Consider the following 23,233-nt stretch of genomic DNA (forward strand, 5'->3'; position numbering starts at 1 on the left):
GATCATATGTAATAAATTTTTTACAAGTGGCATGTTTTTTCTTGAATATGAATCAGTTGTCACAATCTCATTATCAATTGAGAGATTTGATCCAAATCCTTGGATACCCTATTTATCATGTTGGATCCAATCTACAAGTGTAGATTGAACCAAATCACTAAACCATAGTAGTGTGTGTAAACCCTTTTATTTTAAAATTTAAATTCAAAAATATATCTGACCAAGTCCCTCCTATTAGCTTGTAAGAGCTACCCTAGCACACATTTATGTTGATTTGTGTGCTTAGTTGTATTTATCTTAGACATCACTCACTTGCTTGAAGGTAACAAAGAATATATACAAGGACTTATCATAGAGTATTTATGAGAGCATCATACTAACACTATTAGAGAATTACATCAACATACATCACCCTAGGTTTGTTGCATACTTTCTTTCTACAATTGAACATTTTTCTCATAGTTGTTAAGCCATTCCCTAGACACAAATGTGAACTATCAAGAAGTCAAGTATAGTAATAATTAACTATTAAAATTATAATGAGATGTATAATCTATTTGTAGGATTTTAATATTTTCTTTCAAAAATTAAATTTTTTAAATTAATTTTGGTTGTAAAAATGTCTATTAACCCCAAGGGAAATTTCATAGAATTTTTTTAGGATAACACCAAGTTAGTGGTTTTACAAGTTTTAGGATTCTCACTTGCCTAACTCAAAGGTATTTCCAAGCCATTTTTGAAGGGAATCCATATTTGAGATCGAAATTTTAATTTTTTTTCATCTAAATGTAAATTTAAGTCTCAATACACTTTTTTATATAGTATATATCTTTTTGTCATTCCCACTATTTTGCCCATCATGATCTCACATTCAGTTTTTTATATTACTAATTTCTAGTGTATTATTTTAATGTTCTATGCAAGGAATTACTTATAGAAATTACTTATGCATGGTTGTTATTAGTTGTTTATGAAAAGTTATATGCATAAATTCATATATCATTTCTAAATTTAAAATATAGACTTCAAGATTTATTTTTGGGCTTGATATTTCAATTTTATAAAATGAAAGAAATTTCTTCTATAAAATTATTATTTTTTTTTTGTGGATAAAAGTGATAGAGCCACGAAATTTATTAATTAAGAAAGAAGATTTACAGAGCCTATTTCAGGCGGGCATACCAGTGGAAAAGAACCAAGAAGAAAACCCCCGGTTGTAGCCGGAGTAACAAGAGTGAATTATCGTAAAGAACTACCCCACCCTCACCCATGATAATCCACAATCCTTTTGATAAAATAGATCGAAACAAGTTATATCCCACCCAATAAAGCCCTTATACATCCGAAGAAAAACCAAGGGAGAAAGGGGATAAACAAGAGGGACAAGAATAGGTTGCAACTAAGGAGGAAGGAATCACAATTATAGAAATAGAAATCATAACTGCAACATCATCCATGGAAAGCAATGTAGAATCCGCACTACTATCCAATTTTGATCTAGTAATCCCTGTATACCTTCTGACTAAGATCATTGTTAGCAGATGTGCACACCCAAGAGTCACAAAAATCGAACAATATAGAAATGAATGTGATATGAAGCCTCAAAAAATAAAACATCCATAGCATCTGAATAAGAGGATAGGAGGAACCAAGAATGTCACCAAACACAAATTTAAACAGGAGGATCTGTCCTGTTGTAGTCCTAGTGTCGAACGTGAACTTGACAAAGTTAAATGGCAATACCGAAGTGCATATCCCAGAAAAGGAGGGACCTCCACTGAAAACTTATGAGGGGAAAGAGTGAGAATAAAAGCCATACCTATATACTTTGATTAATTGTTTATTTAAAAAAAAGTTTTATACATTTTCAAAAATCATTTCTAAAATTTAGAAACAAGTTTTGAATATTTTGACTAAAATATTTTATTTCTCTAATTTATTTGAAAATACATAATACCATAAGTAATATTAAAAAAAAAAATCTTGAAATTAACAAATGCAACAACTTTCAAAATTGAATTATACTTTATAGATTAGAGTGGCACTCTTTCTTTCGGTTAGGGATTACACATTTTTCTAGCTTGTACTCACTCTCTCCACTATCTCGGTACTATACCACCTGAAATTTCGGTACTATAATTCGTACATCTGACATTAGAGGTGGACTTTGGCGGTGTCTAGTAATTGTGATTTTCTTTTTCTTTTAAATCTATATAATTTAGATTCCAAGGACGCAAAATTCAGAGCACCAGATCATCTTTCTTCTTTCGGCTACTATAAATAGGTCCTTAGGGTTGCCTGTGCTGCATGAATTTCTAGTGTCCAGAACACCAAGATTGATCGAGCAATCGGGCTTTTGGGATAGATCATCTTACTCTATTGCTAAAATCTTGATCTGGGATTCCAATATGGCCGCTGTTGAGGTAGATTGATCAATTCATATATGTTAATGAATCGACCTGTTCAATTGATATGTATTTTAATGAATCGGTATTGAGGGATGTAAGTTAATATATGTTCTAACTTGTGATCGATTTGCGCAGGTTTCTGGTATGCCTGCAACTGAAGAAGTGCCTGTCCAGGCTGAAGCCCCAGCTGTGAGATCTGTGGAACAGCCCCCAAAAGAAGAAGAATCGGCCCCCATTCTGGAACAGGGTATATGTTGTGGGGAATTTTAATTATATTCCAGACCTTTTTACTATTAAAATCAGTTAAGAATTAGTAAATCCAATCTTTTTATATCCTAGTTTAAGGAATGTTTGAGCACCCACTGTGCGAGATTTCTTATGGACGTTTTGGGTCACGTTTCTGATTCATCATCAGATTGTTCATCTTTTTTCATTCATTCTTTATCCCGATGATAACCACAAAGGGTGATTATAAGAAAATTAATATATATTGTTTAATGTTTTTGAATTTGATTGTACATAGATTTTTTATCATTAACGTATCAGATTTGATTCTTGAATTCTGGATGATACATCCAAAATACTGATGAAAATATAGACAACCAAATTTAAAAACATAAAACAACATTTTCATAAATTGTAAAAATCTGCTATCATTGAAATTAATATATCCAGAAGCTTTTGTTCCATTTTCATGAACTACGAACGCTTAGAATCTATTATTGTACGCTTGTAAAACAGAGGCTGTGGAGAAAACAGTTGAAGAGAGCCCTGCTGCTGAGGAGACGAAAGCAGAGGAAGAAAGTCCTGCACCAGAGGTGGCTAAGGTTGAGGAGAAATTTACCCAACTGGAGATTCCAGCCGAGGAAGTAAAAGAAGAGGTGGTGGAAGAAGCAGAAGGGGAATCCCCTGCTAAAGAAGAAGAAGAAGAAGAAAAGGAGGTAACAGAAGAGAAAGAGGCTCCTGCTGCTGCAACAGAAGTTGTGGAGAAAGAAGCCTCTGCTACTGCTGAAACTCCTGTGGAGGAAGAGAGTCCTGCTGAGAAAGTATGAAGTGGTGACACCTGGTGCTGAGGAAGAAGTGAAGACCGAGGCATCAGAGTAAACGATTATGGTGGTGGTACAGCAATAAGGGTTGTGACGTAGGAGATCTATAGAATAGATCGGATCAGATCAGATCATCATACGAGGTGAGATTTATTAGGCCACTGTTGTAAGATTCAGCTTGAGATTCAGGGGGATTGAACATATAGAAGTTTCTTTGCCCATCTCCATCGTTCTGATTTGGATTGATTTTAAAGAGAAATTACAAGCATTTGTATTTAGTTGGTAGGGATCATTGTGGCTAATTATGTCAGTCCAGGAATAGTTAGAAGTGCGGGTCTAGTTTATTTTGCAGTGTCTCAATGTTTTAAGCTTTCAATCTCCTCCGTTTAGTTTCCAATTTCAATTCTGGGCAATGGAGGCGATGACAAGTTAGGATTGCAAATAGTATTTGAAATATGGAATCTAAATTAATAAGTATGCAAACTAATTAATTTGTGTTCACAAGGCTTGTTGGAATCAACCAACTCTTATGCAATCTAATATCTGTTTCTGGATTTGATTGTGTATAAAATGTTTAGCAACAACATTTCAAGTCACATTGCAGAACCATCATCAGGATGACAGAGCTCAAGAAGTTGTAAAATTAGTACCAAGTGGATTATTCAAGAAGCTTGCAACAGATCATCTAATATGAATTATTAATGTTAATTAGCTAATAACTGATGATTAGTATAGAAAATAATTAGAATTGTAATGTTCATTTCAATATCTATTTGTAATAAATGGTAGCATCACATATCAAAATATTTCTTCCAATTCAAAATTTGGAAGTGTGTTCATTGTGATGGAAGAGGACAAGCTGAACTTCAAGTATTGGGAGTCCAATGAGGAAATGAATAGATTGAAAAGTTGAAATGATTATGGAAGATGAAAAGCTAGCATTAGAAAAAAATAATTGAGACATTGAGGAAAACTTAAGGAAGGTTGTAAGCACAAGTATAATCATTTATAGAAAACAATTCTAAGAATATCATTATAAAGCACAAGGCCGCTAGTTCAAAAATTAGAGGCCACAAGAATAAAGATACAAGGATAATTGAGAAAGAGAATGTAAAGATCATAGAAAATCATCATGGCTTCTTTCAAGAGGAATCAAAACTTATTGCAACATCAACCAATTTTAACTCCTATGCAGCTTATTTCTTTTTTGTTTTTATGTTCATTTTAGCCTTCATGTTGATGTTGGAACTATTTTCTTTAAGATTGTTTTGTTATAATTTTATTGTTTAGTAGTTTTTCTTTCTTTGGTCTATTAGCTTATAAAAGGGCGGAGGCCCTTAAAAAATCCCCTTTCACCTAAAAAGAATATTTCTTTCAATTCAAGACATCTAAATTTATATGATATGATGTTTTTTTTCATATATGAGTGCTTGTTAATTTTTCTAATTTTAAATTATAATTTTATCTTTCTTTTTTATCATTTGGCTTTTAAGGCTTCGTAAGTTGTTTGCATGACCATATTTCATTCTCAGTCTCATCTTCATATTCTCCTAAAGAGAACTCCTTTGAATATTCAAATAGCTCAATTTATTGAAAATGTAGTTCCTAATCATGACTATGTTAGTATTGTTATTACTCCTATTGTTGAAAATAAAGTTGAAGATTTTGATCATGAAACACTTTTAGAACAACAATAATTAATAATAAGTACCAAGTAAATTATTCAAGAACTTCAACATAGATCATCTAATATGAATTATTTATAATAATGAGCTAATTGCACATGATTAGTATTAAAAAATAAGTAGAATTATAATATTCATTTCAATTTCTATTTTCTTAAATAGATTGCAATGTGTATATCAAAATATTTTTGAAGATGTGTTCATTTTAGTCGAGGAGGACAAGCTAAAATTAAAGTATTGGGAGGCCATGGAGGAAATAAATATATTGAAAAGATGAAATGATTATGCAAGATGAAAAGCTATCATTATTAGAAAATAAAAATGAAGAAATCAAGGCAAATTTAAGGACAGTTGTAAGCACAAGCATAACCATTATAGAAAAAAATTCTAACAATATCAAAATATTACAAATTAGAATGAGAAAAAGAAAGAAATCCCACTTGACTACAAAGCAAAAGGCCACTAATTTAAGAACTAGAGCTCACAAAATTAAAGATATAAGGACAATTAAGAAGGAGAATGTAGATATCATGGAAAAGAATTATGGCTTTCTTTTGGAAGAATGAGAAGCTATTGTGACATCAACCAATTTCAGTTCCTATGCAATTTACTTTTTTTGGTTTTATGTTCATTTTTAGCCTTCTTGTTGATGTTGGGACTATTTTATTTAAGATTGTTTCATTGTAATTTTTTATTTTTGCTATTGTTTGATAGTAGTTTTTCTTTATTTCTTCTGTTAGCTTATAAAAGTTATCTTTAAAAAATATTTCCTGCAATTCAAGCCATGTAAATTTATATTAGATGATGATTCATTTCATATATGAGTGCTTGTTAATTTTTCTATATTTTATCTTTTTTTTTAATTATTTGATTATAAAGGCTTCGTGGGTTGTTGTTTGCATGCCAACAATTTATTCTCATTCTCATTATCATATTCTCCTAAGGAGAACTGATCATTTAAATCTTCGAATGACTCAATCTATTAAAAATGAGGTTCCAAATCATGACCATGTTATTATTGTTATTACTCATATTGTTAAAAATGAGGTTGAAGATTGTGATCATGAAACACATTTAGAACAACAATAATTTGCACATGATCTTGCTATTTTTTTAATGAGGGGGTAAACATATTGAATCTATTTAGAAACCTGTTGGTATTGGAAGTATGATTGTTTCATGTATGTATAAATAATCAACATCTTTCAACTTAGCACCACAAATTGAGGGGTATCCAATCTGCCAAACTTGTCTAGAGAATGATCCCAACTTCATCCATTTAAAAAATGATTCTTTAATGAAGTGTTACTCCACCCAACACTTAGACATAGCACAACAAAAGATGTTAACACAAAAAAATTCAAGAAGACACACAACCCACTTTTGATTTCTCCAATAAAATGGAATCCCAAATTCAAAAATTAGGATATATTATTGATTTCTAGTGCTCTTGGTTTCATTATATTTTTTATTGTTTTCTTTCGTTCTTGATTCATTTGTGTGCTTGTTTATTTAATATTTGTAGTTACTTCTTGGGTTCTTGATTATTCTATTTATGTTTCATCAACTATTTTATTATCGATTTGTCTTTTATTTTTATTTTTATCCATTTATTTACTTCTTCCTCTCATTTCTTAGTATTTTTAGGTTGTTCCTTTTGTTTTATTTTTTATTTTTATTCTTTTACTTTTTTCCTTTTTTATTATTCTATATTCTTGTCAGCCATCCTTGTTGTTTGTGACGTTTTGTCTACTCCCTTCATCTTTTTAGCCATCCAGGTCCTATACTTGACTATTTTTCAATTCTATCACAGAATATAATTCGAAATGTTAATATCAAAAATCTTCACACAATCTAATTCAGAAATAACGGATCTCTAAGAAATTAACGAATCCAACTAACTTTCAAAATTGAATTATACTCTATAGATTCGAGTGGCACTTTCAGGAGTTACACATTTTTCTAGCTTGTACTCGCTCTCTCCACTATCTCGATACTATACCACATGAAATTTCTGTACTATACGTCGTACATCTGATGTGGACTTTGGCGGTGTCTTGTAATTGTGTTATTCTTTTTCTTTTAAATCTAAATAATTTAGATTCCAAGGACGCAAAATTCAGAATACCAGATCATCTTTCTTCTTTTTGCTTGGACAGCATGAATTTCTAGTGCCCAAAACACCAAGATTGATCGAGCAATCGGGCTTTGGGATAGATCATCTTACTCTATCGTTAAAATCTTGATCTGATATTCCAGTATGGCCGCCGCTGAGGTAGATAGATCAATTCAAATGGATCGATCTGTTCAATCAATCATGTATGTTAATGAATCGGTATTGAGGGATGTAAGTTCATATATGTTCTGATCTATTTGCGCAGGTTTCTGCCATGCCCGCTGAAGTGAGCCCTGCAACTGAACAAGTCCCTGTCCAACTCCAGGCTGAAGCCCCAGCTGTGGGAACTGTGGAACAGCCCCCAAAGGAAGAAGAATCAGCCCCCGTTCTGGAACAGGGTATATGTTGTTAATCCCTGTAAAGATTTTAAAATTGTATTCCTGACGTTTTTAATTATTAAAATCAGTTAAGAATGAGTAAATCTAATCTTTTCAATTGCCAGTTTAAGGAAAGTTTGAGCACCCACTGTGCCAGATTTCTTATGGACGTTTTGGATCACGGTTCTGATTCATAATCAGAATTAAAATATAGGATTTTTTAATTCTTTTTCATTCTTTCTTTATCCTGATGATAAAACCACTGAGAGTGATTCAAAACATTGATAAGATAATTAGTATACCCAGATGCTCTTGTTGTATCGTCATGGACTAAGAAAGCTAAGAATCTATTATTGTACGCTTGTAAAGCAGAGGCTGTGGAGAAAACAGTTGAAGAGAGCCCTGCTGCCGAGGAGACGAAAGCAGAGGAAGCAAGCCCTGCAGTGGAGGTGGCTAAAGTTGAGGATAAATTTGTCCAACTGGATATTCCAGCCGAGGAAGTAAAAGAAGAGGTGGTGGAAGAAGTAGAAGAAGAATCCCCTGCTAAAGAAGAAGAAGAAAGAAAGGAAGTAACAGAAGAAAAAGAGGCTCCTGTTGCTGCAACAGAAGTTGTGGAGAAAGAAGCCCCTGCTGTTGCTGAAACTCCTGTGGAGGAAGAGAGCCCTGGTGAGGAAGTATCTGCTCCTGTAACTGAAGTTGTGGTACCTGCTGCTGAGGAAGAAGTGAAGACTGAAGCATCTGAGTAAAGAATGATGGTGGTGGTAGATTCATAGGAGATTTACATGTAAGAGATTATGTAGAATAGATCAGATCAGGTTATCGGGTGAGGTGATGTTTATTAGGGCACTGTTGTAAGATTCAGCTTAGGGTTCAGGGGGATTGAGCAAATAGAAGTTTCTTTGCCCATCTCGATCGTTCTGATTTGGCTTGATTTTAAATAGAAATTATAAGCATTTGTATTTGGTCTGTAGGGATCATCGTGATTACTAGCTAATGTCAGTCCAGGAATAGTGTGAAGTACGGGTCTAGTTGATTAAGCAATTTTATTTCACCACTTCTTTTATATGTGTCTCAATGTTTTCAGCTTTCAATTTCCTCTGTTGTGCTTCCAATTTCAATTTAAATAGCTCATAATTCTGGGCACTGGAGGCGATATGCAAAAAGTAATTAAAATATGGAATATAAAGCAATGGAGGTCTATGTTGCAACTTCTCAAGAATATGAAATTTTGTGAGTTGTCACTATTAAATAGTTTGTATAAACAAATACGTTGGGATGAACAACGCTTCTGCATCGGGAGGAAGTGTAGGCATTTGGGAATTATATGTAACAGTTGGATTATTCAGGAAGTTCACAACAGATCATCTAATATGAATTATTAATATTAATCAGATAATAGTTCATGATTAGTATTAGAAAATAATTAGAATTGTAATAATTATTTTAAATTTTTATTTGTTAGTATGTATATTAAAATGTTTCTTCCAATTTAAAAATTGGAGGTGTGTTGATTGCAGATGATGATTAGATGAACTTTTAAGTATAAGAGAGGGGAAATAAATAGATTGAAAAGCTGAAATGATCATATAAGATGAAAAACTATCATTATGAGGAAAAGAAAATTAAGAAATCAAGACAAACTTAAAGAAGGTTGTAAACACAAGAAAAACTAGTTTAAAAAAAAATTCTAACAATATCAATATGCCACAAGAAACAATGAGATCCCACTCTACTACAAGACACAACGGTCCTAGTTTTATAGCACATAAGGACAATTGAGAAGAAGAATGTAGAGATCATGAAAAATCATCTTGGCTTCCTTTAGGAGGAATGAGAAGCTATTGTGAGACTCAACCAACTTTGACTTCTACATAGTATACTTCTATTTTATCAAGTGCTATTTTGTTTATGTTGTTTTTTTATTTCTTTGTTCTATCAACTTATAAAAGGGTGGAGAACCTTTCAAAACCTCCTTTTACTTAAAAAAAATATTTCTTGCAATCCAAACCATCTAAATTTATACAAGAGATAATGATTTATTTCATTTACAAGTGCTTGTTAATTTTTTTAGTTTTAAATTATGTTTTGATTAATTAAACGCAGATTAGGGTTGTACCATTACATATCAGCAGAAAAGTGCCACCTAGGGCACATGAGATATGCACACCTAGCTAAAGACAAAACACCAAAAAACAACAAGGACCCACCAATCATAGACTAGGACCAAAAATAGAACCAACCAACCACGAAAGACACAAAAAGATGATCTATTGGGTGGAGGCGTTACCCTCTTGCCAATCTTTACACAAACCTAAGACTTAATCAAGAGATTTTTTTGCTAGAGTCCTTAGCAAAGTTTGGAGTACTAGAGTTCAGAGTGTCTTTAACCATAGAGGTTGGGGGCTCCATCAAAGTAGAAGGGGATAGAGCATGTCTTGTGTGCTTGGCTTTCCCGTGGTCGATTTTCTCTTGAATAGCCTATAGGGAATCCAAATTCTTTACGGCCGTCTCCTAGCTTCTCTTAGACATTTTCTCAATCTTACCCTTGAGGATCTCCTAGCTTTTCTTAAGCTCCATAACAACCTTATTCTCATTTATTTGAGACACCTTCTCGCTCAGGTCTTTTAGCATTCCTTCAACTTTATCCCAATTCTCTAATTTCCCAGCCACATTACTCATAGCTTCCTAAACCGTTCATCCTTCTCCTCCATGACCCATTTGTTCACCCTAGTGTCGGCCTCAATCACAACCTCCAATATGTTAATCTTCCAAATAGCCACATTGAATTGTGATAAAAGCCATTTAAGCACCAATTCCTGTCGCTCAACATTCTCCTCCAACTTCAAAACCTTTGATTCTAAGTTAGGAGGTCCAATCTTGTTGTCTCGACTAGGGAGAATAGGAGAAACCTCCTCAAAAGCCGCAGGAGACCAGTCTAATTCCGAATTGATTCTAAATTATGTTTATATCTCTCTTTTTTTATCATTTATTTTTTAGAGCTCTATGAGTTGTTTGCATGCTAAGATCTCATTCTCATTCTCATCTTCACATTCTCCTAAGACAAAATCCTTTGCATCTTCAAATGACTCAATATATTGAAAATAAGGTTCCTGATCATGTCTATAATAATGTTGTTATTACTACATTTTTTGTAAATGAGGTTAAATATTCTGATCACGAAACACATTGGAAAAAACAACAATTTGCACATGAGCTTGCCATTTTTTATGAGAGGACAAACATCTTGATTCTTATCATTTTCTTCTTGATTCAATTGCATAGAACTTTTATGCATCAATATTTTGAATCACACTATGTGATTCATCATGAAGATGAGAAATCTATTTTTTCTCCTACTAATCTCTCATCTCGATGATGAATCATGAAGTGTGATTCAAAATGTTAATCATGAAGTGTGATTCAAAATGTTAATACAAAAAATTCTACACTGTTGAATCCAATTCTACACTGTTGAATCTAGAAGAAAATGATATGAATCACAATGGACTATGGAAATATAATCTCTCTAATCTTGAATCTTTTTAGCAGCCCCTTGGTATTGGAAGTATGATTGTTGCAACTATACATGAATAATCAACCTTGTTCAACTTAGTAGCACAAATTGAAGGGCATCCATTCTGCCAAAGTTGTCTAGAGTGTGACCCAACCTCATCCATTCAAAGCATCAATACTTTGAAATAAATAAGAATTGATCTTTGGTGGGCTCTTTATAAGCTATTCAACTTCATTATAGACCAAGGGTCATTTATCAACCACATGTTTCCTCTTCTAGTGTAATAATTGGATCTACTATGGTCATATTGATGAGTCCCTCAATCATTATTTCCCTCAATTGTCCTTTTTATTAACTCTATTAATAATTATAATCTTCAAGTATTGGGAGGCCATGGAGGAAATAAATAGATTGAAAAGTTGAAACGGTTATGCAAGATGAAATGCTATCATCATTAGAAAAAATAAATTAAGAAATATTAAAGGCAAACTTAAAGAAGGTTGTAAGCACAAGCATAACTACTATAGAAAATAATTCTAACAATATCAAAATGTTATAAGAAAGAATGAAATCCTACTTGAATACAAAGCACAAGGCCACTACTTTAAGAACTAGAGGTCTCAAGACTAAAGATACAATGACAATTAAGAAGGAGAATGTAGAGATTATTAGCCTACACTAGTTCAGAGATATGAAATAACAAATTACAAATAAGGGCTTGTAAAGTGGAAAATTGGAGCTTAGTAACACGTGGGAAGTGTGGAAGATTCACTAAGATCAATTTTCACTTGGGGAAACTTTACATTCAAAAGAGGGGATGAATCTACTAGATCCAATACCAAAAGGATACAAAGACTGAATACTAAGTAGATTGGTTGAAATTTGAATGTGTTTGACCCTGTTTTGTAAGTTGAATAAGTAGAGTGCTGGAAATGAAGACAAAGTATGCAAAAACATCGAACTACAGATTCAGGATTCATTCATGCACCTGGAACTGAGAAGTTTGAGATGATTCGGAGATGCTCTGTGAAATCAGGCAAAAGTTGCAGGGTCTGTGTGTTCGGACAAGGGCGCCCTCCACTTGGTCCTCCAAACTTTCCATGCGTCGAAAGGGCTTTCCCTTCTCCACGAGTAAATATTAATTCTAGAAGTACAGATGTGCACCTATTTCTCGCACACAGAAAGAAGAAGAAAGCGGTTGGGAATAGGGGTTTGCCTAAGTCAAACCCCAGTTTAGAATCAACCTTGAATGAAATACTTTAAATACTGGAAATAAATGATGGAAAGGTATACCTTTAGATCTGCAATAGATGATAATGATGTTTTTCTTCTTGGATGTAATCACACATGTTGTATGAAATGGCATGAACATGACAAAACCCTAACACACACATGATTGCAAATGAGTGATGTAGTGTTTCTCCAATGGAGAATATGCAGCCTTGAGGAATGCTAGATGATGAATGATTGAATGCTTGATGCTTGAATGTAGTCTCCTTTCCTTCTCCACCTTCTCATGCTCTCATCTAATGATTGATGGGATGGAAAATAAGAGGGGAAAATCTCCTTATATAATTACCTATTGTCAAATATTTAGTTTTTTGACAAAGGTTGACATAGAGGATTAATTTCTTGCTCACATTTGAGATAGGGTCTAAGGGCCAAGATAGGTCCCAATTAGGGAGGACCAGAGCGTGGTGCCCTGGTCCTACCCTAGTTTGGGCCAGGATCAAAGGGCTACGCAGGTTGTAAGATGCAAATATGAGGTTTGGTTTCATAGAAGAGGCATAAATAGGTCCCGATCAAGAATGGGGATGAGATCGGTAAGGCGAGGGCCCAAAATGCGGTCAAAATTGCAAGGGGTGCAATTTTAGGACGCTACATTTAGCCCCCACTTTAGCGAGAGTATGATCTTACGCAAATACTCATGGTAAAGTAGAAGAAAGGGAGATGAAGATGAGGAATGTGGAGCAAAATCACAAGGAGTAAAAGATATCGCTAATCTCAAGGAGCCAATCCCCCAATCTTAGGGTCTTAACTCACAAACATATGCAAGGGCACACAAAAAAAAGACAAATAAAGACAAATAAAGACAAAAAGACAAACAAAGGAAAAGACACAAAGATACACAAGACCGAAAAGATAAAGACCAAAAACAAGACCTTAAGTCAACTAGTCGAAGAGACCTTGATATCAAAATGTCTTAGCAACTAATATCATTCTTGAAAAATGCCATCTCATGAAAACAAATGATCACATAAAAGAGAAAAGAAAGCATCATCCATGAACTATCAATAGAAATGCTATGAGTTCATGAGAGGAAGGATAGAGAACATGAGTACACTCTAGATGTGTCTATCTAGGTGATCCATGAGAAGAATAATGAGAGAGAGCATGGACTACTCGCCCCTAGATGTTTTTATCTAGGTGATCCACAGTGAGAAAAGGACATGGACAACTCGCCCCTAGATATTTTTATCTAGGTGATCCATGTAGGGTGGAGACTAAGAATAGTCTAGTTGTTTTTAGCTAGTTCCACTCATCCTTGTGCGTGTGTGCAAGTGATGTCTGGTTTCAAGTGTATAGCACTCCGTGTAAGAGTCTTTGATCTATTTTTGAGTGTTCTTCAACCTATTTAAGACATGTAATGTAAATGGAAATTCCAAGGGGCGATTGTGTATGTGCAAATGTGTAAATGCCAAGTGGCGAAGATACATGCCTAGTTTCAAGGCCATCTTGTTTAAGACTTTGTTGTTTTCGGTGATGTGTTAACCCCATCTAAGACATATATCAATTTTTTTTTTGGTTTCGAGTGTGAAGCATCTCGCTCTAAGAGTTTTTACTTTAGTTTCGAGAATTAACACCTCATTTAAGACATACAAAAATGATATGCAAGAGCATAGTACAATACGGTACAAGGGGATCAATGTGGGTGCGCCCCCCCCCCCCCCCCAACCCCAAGATGCTAACATAGTTTTATGTTGATGTCTTAAGGAATATAGAGACAAGGATACCTTACCTTCGACACCAAGGAGATATCCTTTAGGCAACAATATCATAACTCCAAGCTAGAGAGGGAATACTCTTCAAAAAAGGATAAGATAGTTGGAAAAGAGATATCTTGCAACAAGTGTAAAGGGGATCCTTGGAGGAGAAGATATCTTTTCTCAAAAGACATCTACCTCCAAGAGGATCTATCTTGAACAAAAATAACATCTTCTACCAAAAGAAAGGAAGGGGAACAAGAATTAATACCTTCCTCCTATTCCTAGGTGAAAGGGATTCTTGATGAAGAATGTCACTCTTTTAACCCAATGCTAGGGGTAAGTTTATGATAGATATACATTGCCAAGTGAGGAAGAGGTTGTATCCAAAGACTTACACCTCTTGTATAAGAGAGAATCCTTGAGAAAATAATAACTTCACATAAGGAATGACACAAAATCATGAAACAAACACCACTCTAGAAAGGAAAAGAAGATCCATAGAGAGGAGAGAGAGGAGGAGAAATCAATCATTGCCCCCCAAGTGTAAGGATAATGAGAAGAATTACACAATCTTCTAAGAAGAGATTAGGCATAAGGAAATATACAATAAACTCACATGAATGAATATCCAATGCAAGAAAATATATTAGTATATGTAAAATGTATCTCAAAAGAAGTGGTAATATTCAAAGAGAGAGAGAGAGAGAGAGAGAGAGAGAGAGAGAGAGAGAGAGAGAGAGAGAGAGATCACATATTCTCCTAACGAGAGACTATTCATAAGAGACATGCCATAAACACATAAAAAATACAACCCCTAAAGGGAATAGTGATACATTAGATAGAAAGAGAGAGGGTGAAATACCCATCCTTGCCGCCCAAGCAAGAGGACAAAGAGTGAAAATTATACATCTTCTAGAGAGAGGTTATTCATAAGAAATTGACCTTTTCAAACAAATAATAGGTCCTAATCAAGGAACACATATGTGCTCACATGAAGGATAACTCTATGCAAGAAAGGACATCAAGTGATGAATAACATAACACAAAAGAAGAGGTAATTTTCAATGAGAAAGGAAGGAAGAACAAGGTTCACAAAAGTTCTCTAAGGAGAGATTATTCATAATAGGTGCACCATTTCAAGAAAGGAATAGGTCATGTCTAAGCTTGCATGAAGGATAATTCTATGCAAGAAAGACCATCAATTTATGAATAATGCAATCATAAAGAAAGTAGTGAAACCTTAGAAAGAGGAGAGAAAGAGGGGAAATCATGTTGCTAGCCCAAGATATTTGAAATTGAAGAAGCACCACCTCTAATGACAAAGAGCCCCCACTTAAGTTTACTACTTGTGTCATAGAGTGAGAAGTAACATGAGAGTGAAAGGAGTGCTGAGGCACTACCTTTTTACCTAGAAAGAGAGCAAGATCCGTTGAAAGACATATACGAGCACAATCCTATTGTTCTTGAACAAATTCCTTAAATTCTTTACACTTTGCAAGAGAGTGAGAATAGCAATTATGAAATACAATGTAAATAATCTTTCTTATGCTTATAATTGTAATTAGGTCTAAATAAGGGAAAAGCAATATTCTTATCATACTTCAATCTCCAAAAGATTCTAGTTGCTAATATTTCTTGATCATTAATAGATGTAGGTTCATTCTTTTGAGATTGGGGACAAGAGTTGTTATTAGAAGAGGAAGGTTTTTCGTCCATGATTTTAACTTTACCACTATCAATAAGTTCTTTTTATTGAATTTTGAAAATCAGGACATTCGTCGGCATGGTGATCATGGGTTTGATGAAATGAAAAAAGAGGATCTTTTGAGGAAGAAGCTCTTTTACAAGCACTAATGGATTGTTGTCTTGCAAGATGATTATTGAAATCTTGAATCCTAAGGAGTTAACCCATAGAAGATTTATTTTCATTTCCTAGGCCTTTTGTGGTGATTTGTGTAGGAGGGTTTATAGGGACTTGAATTCCTTGTTCAAATTTTCCAAGTCCTTGTCCTCTAAAGCCTTTTCTTGATATTATGTTAAAGCCACTCCTATAAGAATCCTTTAATTAGAAGGCGGGGGAACATTATAATAAATATATTTGAAGTTTTTAGTGTAAGTATGTTTATAAGGGATGAAAGGATTAGTAGATGAAGAAGGAATATCTTGTAAATGAGGATTTTCCTTTCTTTCATCATGCATATCCTCTTTGGTAGATTAGGAAGGAAGATCCTTATCATCTAAGGCCTAATATTTGCTTAATGTTATATGGGGAGAGAGATTATGAATGGAATGCATGACATCATCCTCTCTACAAATGCTTTGATGTTTAAGATAGGCTCTAAGAGAATAAGGAGGATCTAGAGAGATGGAAACACCAATATTTTGACCTTGCTCTGCTTGTGCAAGGGTATGTGTATGAGAAGAAGATGGGGCCATGTTTCTCCTCAATGCTTTCTCTCCATTAGAGAGATCATTGATAGGAGTATTAGCTCTTTCCTAATTCACACTAGATACCCTAGGGGAGATACACTAGTATTGTCATCTCTAGGATTAGGATCTACAAAAGATTTTAGGTGATCTACGTATGAAATGCATTTTCTCAAAACATCACCATAACACAACATATATGAAAAATGAAAGCTTTGAGATCTAATCTATGAAAAGGAATCAACTTGGAAATCCGAAAAATGCAATATGTCCAAGTTCTATGAATGAAACTGTAGACGTCTAAAAATGGTCAACGCTTGCGGAGTCATACTTTAACATTTGCGCATTGCCTTATTTTAGGGTTCTTGCATCGCATTAACATTTCTTCTATGTTTCACACTTGGTCTTTATCATTTGTGAGCATCGAGTCCTTCTTCTGCATTCCTCATTTTTGTCGCTTTCGAATTAGGTCTTGTCGATAACAATCTTCAGTCATGATTTTGGTCGATCCTTGTCCTTGTCAATCACGTCATTTTGTGATCGATTCATCGTTGATCCTTGTCCTTGTCAATCACATCATTTTGCGATCGATTCATCGTCGATCCTTGTCCTTGTCAATCACATCATTTTGCGATCGATTCATCGTCGATCCTTGTCCTTGTCAATCACATCATTTTGTGATCGATTCATCATCGATCCTTGTCCTTGTCAATCATGTCATTTTGTGATCGATTTGTCATTGATCCTTGTCCTTGTCAATCACGTCATTTTTGCGATTGATTTGTCATCGATCCTTGTCCTTGCCAATTTTGTCATTTTGTGATCGATTCGTCATCGATCCTTGTCCTCTTTAATCATGTCAATTGGCACTTTTCAATTTGATCTCCTTGTCAATCTTGGTCAATTTGTCATTGATTTTTGTCAACCAATTTTAATCATTTATCAACATTGGTCCTTTGTCAGTCACAATCATGATCAAATCAACCCTACATCAATTATCTTTTGTCAAGACCTAATTGTTGTCCTTGCATTTCTAATTCATCTTCTAGGGTTTTATGATTTATTCATTTAATCTTGTTTGTCATTTTCCCTCTAGGTTAAATAATTTATTTATTTATCCTAAGTCTTCTTGTCACAATTAAATATTTATTTAATTGGCTAATTAATTCCCCCTCTTTTTGTGAATTAATTAATGAATGAAAAATTATTAATTAATTCACCTATTTTTCTAATTTCATCAATTTCTAATTTCCTAATTTCCAATTCATCATTTCTAACCTTATTTCTAATTTTCCTAATTCCTAATTTCTACCTCATTTTCTAAATTCAATTTCCACCTAATCAATTCCTCTCTAGTCTCTCCCTATTTTTGTGCTTCGGTGGAAGCATGAATTTCTCATGCGTCATACCGTTGGCATAGCAAGATGTCATAAGCTTTTAGTCCTCTAACCTTTGCATTGGCAATATGTCATAATTCATGACATAGAAGGTGTCATAACCTTCTTTCTTCAACTCAATTTTGCCATTTTTGAAATCAATTGCCTCTAATATCAATTTCATGCTAATCTTGTCCTCTCTCCAATTTGTCTATAAATTGGATGAGTTTCTTCAATCAAAGGATCGAGATCAATCAACCACGCTTCTAGTATCCTCGTGCTGTCAAAATCAATCTTGCTTCATGCTTCTGCACTTGTAGGTGAGATCCACACAAATCCGCTGTTTGGAGGAGAAAGGAGAACAATGGAGGTCAATTGGAAGAGGCATTGGTGATGGATTTCCATTTATTTTGAGTGTCTTGTTTTCAATTCTTCTATTGATTGTAATTAGGATTTATTTCATTGCAAATTGGCTTTGTGGTTAGATAATTTCTATTTGCTTTGATGATTTCTCAATTCCTGATCTACATTTCTGGTGAACCTGACGTGAACTAACCCCTTAACCATGCTTTGAGTGCTTTTGAGCTTGTTTGCAGGTGAAAAACTCAAGAAACAGAGCAATTCTGAGCTTTCTGGGCACTTTTGTGCCTGTGTCAAAGGGTTTTGCGCCTGTGTCAAAGAGTTTTGCACCTATGTAGAAGAGTTTTGCGCCTATGTCAGAGGGTTTTGCGCCTGTGTCAAAGGGTTTTGCGCCTATGTCAAAGAGTTCTGCGCCTATGTTGAGTCATTTTGCGCTTGTGTAAGGCCAGAAATAGAGGTAAAATCAGTTGTTTTTACTTGCAAGTTTATTTATTTTCATTCTCTTTCTTGCATTTTGGTTTTTCTTTGGTACTAATTCTCTATGCAGGATCTTGGCGTTACGTGTGACGAAGACTAAAAATACAACTACTAACAAATCTTATGCAGGACGCGGTCAAAGACTCTCACTAAAACATCTTGCTTGCAATTTTTAAAGTAGTTGCACATTTCATTTCTTAAAGGTTAATGAACACCATGCATGCTTTGTCTGTTTTTAATTTGATTGCATGTTTTAACCCTTAGACCTGGGCCTGCCTCCAGATTTTCCTAGCACTTCGCACAGGCATTGGTGAGAGGGAACGACCCAAAGTGGCGATGGGCTAAAGCCAAGCTCTTTCGAACCACTCTAAATAACTATGGATGCAACGAAAGTTGTAGACAACGGGTGCTGGAATGGTATTGTGACAATTTATTCGCCGGATCAATACTCACCCGAACGGATGCCGTTACTAGAATCTCTTGTTTAGATGCCAAAATCCTTCTATCTATTGGCTCAGGTGTTGTGATACGTGCATGCCAAAGACACCTCTCATGTACTCCTTAGTTAGAGAAAGCAAGTTCTTGGGAAGTGATGCCCCTTGAACTCGAAGCTTGGTATGCCCGAGAAGTGAGTGCACTGTAAGGGGGAGCCAGTGTTACCAAGCGTCTAGCTATCTGGTTGAGTGTTGTATTTTATGGTTAGAGGATTCAATAGATATTGCCTTTGCCAACCATAGGATTCGTTGTGAATGAGCATGATTGTCTTGGGTCTAAGTCCAAACATCTTGTCTTTTGTGATTGTCAAAAGTTGAATTATACAATTGTCACAAAAACATCATTTGAGTCCACACATTGTCCAACAAGGTTTTAAAAAGAGAACATTCATCCAACAAAGTTCAAAACATTTTCAAAAACATGGCTTTCAAACACATTGAAAAACTTTGTCTCAACATTCATGTCACTTTAGGCTAGGTTTTGCATAGTCCAACTTAGGTCGTAGGGCATATTGTCATCTCCTTTCATTTTAGTCCTTTTCATTGCAAGCATCCTCTTTTTGCACTTAGGTTTTAAAATCATTTTCCTAAGTTTGCATTTGACTGTCATATCCAAGATAGATTTCCATTAGGTCTTGCCTAGGTTGCATTTTGCATATTCCAAGTCATTGGTCTTCACATATCCTTATCATTGTATTGTCATCTTGTCTTGGCTTCATCTTGTCATATCATATACTTAGATCATTTTCATGTCATATCCTAAGTCATTGGCATAATCATTGCCTTCTTGCATTTAGTCTCAAAAATGTGGTTTGTCAAACTTAAAAAAATCAAAACTTTGGATGATACCCTAAGTTGTTGTTAAGAAGTCTCGACCTTGTCTAAAACGTGTCCTTTTATTAGTATCATTTTTGTCAAACCTAGCTTAGTATCCAAGCATATAGGTGAGACATTGTCAATTTGTCCTATTTTCATTTGGTCCTTTGTCCTTTAAGGTCTTGGTTTCATTTCAACTTCCTAAGGTGGAGTCTTTAGGTTTGCATTCCAAAAAGTTTGTCAAAAATCTTGAAAAAAAAACAAAAACATAGGTTGCATTCTTGCCATAGATTGCATTTTCATTTATTTAGGTTGCATTTAGTTGCATATCATACATCATCCCTTTAAAATAAAAAAATCCCAAAAAAATATTGCATTTGCATAGTGACATGCCTGTTGAAACAAGGTCAAAATCTAAGAAGATGGGCGAACCAACATATCAACCCATTGATAATGTATCAAACTCACAGTTTCAACCTAGTCAATCATTACAAATTGAAGGTTCGTCAAACACATCATTACCACCATATGGAATGGTTCAACTTGGACCACCTCCATTATATGAGCCAGTGTTTATACCCATGAAACCGGGATATGGGAGTGTTCCACCAACACCAAGGGAAAATGCACCTTTTGACTGGAATCAACCGAACCTGCAACATGAAATTCAAACATTACATGAGGAACAAACTCTTTCACAAGGATTTGGTTTAGATCAAGGCATTCAACAAGAAATAAATCCAAATGTTTTACCAGATTCTTCATCAGATTCTGATGCTTCCGATGATATTAATATGTTCCTTAAAGATCCGAAGTTGACAAAAAAGATGGATAAATTCTTGAACAAGGTCTTTAAGATGTTTCCACAAAAATATCTTGATATGATGAGCAATGTGACCTCCTCAAATGCGCAAATTAATGTGCAACAACAACAAGGCGGTGAGCTGTTAAGTTTCTCTCCACATCCAAATGAAGAAAATGTGCAATAAGAACCTCAACACACCTTGATGAGTAAATGTGCTTCAAAAACATTGACAGTGACTATTCCACAAAAGTCACCATTCAAAACAATAAACAATCCATTATTTAATACAACACCTTTAACACAAGATCAAATGATGGCCACACAAATGTTGACAACTTTCCCTCAACAAGAAATGATTCCTCGAATAATTACAAGTGGATCAAAATCTAAGATGCAAGAAAGCTTTACGACTGGAATGCCTGATCTTACGAATGTTCAAAACAATCCTACAATGCAACAAAGTTTATATGTCCCATCAAGTTCAAAATGTTTGGCAAATACTCAAGTACCCGTTATGCAAAATATTGTGACAGATCCTTCGATAGTGGCAACACAAAGAGCTACAAATAGTGGTGTGCACCAACAACAAATGTTGCAACAATTGAGGAATGCACAAAAGGCACAATCGAATGCACAACAACAACAATATCACATTCAACAACATGTTGCAGTGTCATCTGCACCATTACAAGTTAATTCAAACTTGCAACCACCACCATTGATTGGACAAGCAACACAGCAAGTCAATGCAGGTGCCATCCCCCATCTCAAGGAGAAACAACAGAAACCTCCCAAACAAAGTTTTTTGCAAATGATGGGATTTACATCAGGACAACAACAGTTGACACAAAGTTTGCAAATTCCAATTCGTCAGCATCAACAACAACATGTGCCTCAATATGGGCTAGGAAAAACAAGTTATCATACATTACAACCACAACTGATGTCCATGCAATATCAACAATACCCTCAACTGCAATATCAACCTAGGCTACAAACGATGATCCCAACACAAGAAGTACATCAAAAGGGTCAAGGTCAAGGCATGGCACAACCACAGCAGCAAGAGCTGTATCAAGAACTTTATATGCCAAAGACACCAAAGATAGCAATTTCTGAGCATCAACAACCAATGGAGAGCAGGATGTATCGACAAAGAGTACACCCAAGAGTGAATGATGAACTTCCAAAATCTTCAATACCTGACACATTTGCACAACAGCTTGAGAAGTTGCAACGACAAGTCGACACATTAGAAACCAAAGGGACAAATAAATTGTACACAGATCAAGATTTATATCCTAATCCATTTGACAAGAGCTTGTATATGCCTCCCTTCCCTAAGCATTTTGAGGCACCTAATTTTGAGAAATATAAAGGGAATGACAATCCAAAAGACCATATTCGAGCATTTTTTGCAGCATGTACTGAAGTGAGTTATGAGGAAACATATTTGATGCGCTTGTTCGAATGAAGTCTCATAGGACAAGCCATGGATTGGTATTCGCATTTGCCAGGGAACATAAAGACATGGTCGGAATTGGCTCAAAAGTTTATATCCCACTTCGCATTCAACATTGACAGTGAAGTGACCATGTCAGATTTATGCAACACCAAGCAAAAGCAAGGTGAACCATTAGTGACTTTCTTGCAAAGATGGTGAAGCTTGTATAGTCGATCTTCCCTAGATATACCTGAAGAACGACAAGTGAACTTATTTATTCAAAATTTGGTCCCAAAATGATGTATGAACTCAAATTGAAAAGTCCTAGTACCATTGAGAAACTCATTAAGAAAGGGATGAACATTGAAACTGCTCTTGTAGCTAAGGGACTCATTAAACTCAACAAAGATAGTGATAACACAAACAATTATGGGGAGAAAAATAGATTTTGGTACAAAAACAAGAATGTCACTAATGATGGAGTTGTCGACGCAAGAGCGGTGAATGCAAATCAACCCACATTCACAATAAAGAAATTGAGTGCTCCTAATATGTCGGCTATGGAACAAAATCAAACACCAGCAAGCAATGTTACTCAACAGCCGCAATACCAACAATATACTCAATAATATAATCAACAACAAGGTCAGCAACAAAACCAGCAACGAAAACCTTTTTGATCAAGGGATGGGCCTCCTCGACAGTTTACACCATTGGGAGAGCCTATTGAGTTAGTAATGAAACAATTAATACAAGAAAATTTTATCAAGTTACCAGATATCAAGGAAGAACCATTGGTAGAGCTGCATTGGTGGAATGATAATGCATATTGTGAATACCATTGGTCAAAAGGACATAAAACCGCATTGTGTTTTCAATTGAAACATATGATTCAAGACTT

At 34.8% G+C, this 23,233-nt stretch overlaps 2 protein-coding genes across 3 annotated transcripts; both read left to right on the forward strand.

Annotated features, from left to right (window-relative positions):
- The first annotated feature begins 2,228 nt into the window (after positions 1–2,228).
- LOC131029550 (major latex allergen Hev b 5) lies at positions 2,229–3,941 on the forward strand. The gene is made up of 3 exons (XM_057960062.2): positions 2,229–2,423; positions 2,544–2,655; positions 3,150–3,941. The coding sequence occupies exons 1-3, from the start codon at positions 2,409–2,411 to the stop codon at positions 3,458–3,460; spliced, it is 438 nt and encodes a 145-aa protein (XP_057816045.2). The 5' UTR covers positions 2,229–2,408; the 3' UTR covers positions 3,461–3,941.
- A 3,297-nt stretch (positions 3,942–7,238) lies between these two features.
- Positions 7,239–8,695, forward strand: LOC131029548 (uncharacterized). Of its 2 annotated transcripts, none has more exons than XM_057960060.2 (3): positions 7,239–7,414; positions 7,521–7,653; positions 8,002–8,695. In XM_057960060.2, the coding sequence occupies exons 1-3, from the start codon at positions 7,400–7,402 to the stop codon at positions 8,376–8,378; spliced, it is 525 nt and encodes a 174-aa protein (XP_057816043.1). In that variant the 5' UTR covers positions 7,239–7,399; the 3' UTR covers positions 8,379–8,695. The 2 variants fall into 2 exon arrangements, with proteins under 2 accessions (XP_057816043.1, XP_057816044.1); XM_057960061.2 differs by having other exon boundaries at positions 7,240–7,414; positions 8,005–8,695.
- Positions 8,696–23,233: the final 14,538 nt, after the last annotated feature.

The sequence above is a fragment of the Cryptomeria japonica genome, chromosome 5 (genome assembly GCF_030272615.1).
Source record: "Cryptomeria japonica chromosome 5, Sugi_1.0, whole genome shotgun sequence".
NCBI classification, from domain to species: domain Eukaryota; kingdom Viridiplantae; phylum Streptophyta; class Pinopsida; order Cupressales; family Cupressaceae; genus Cryptomeria; species Cryptomeria japonica.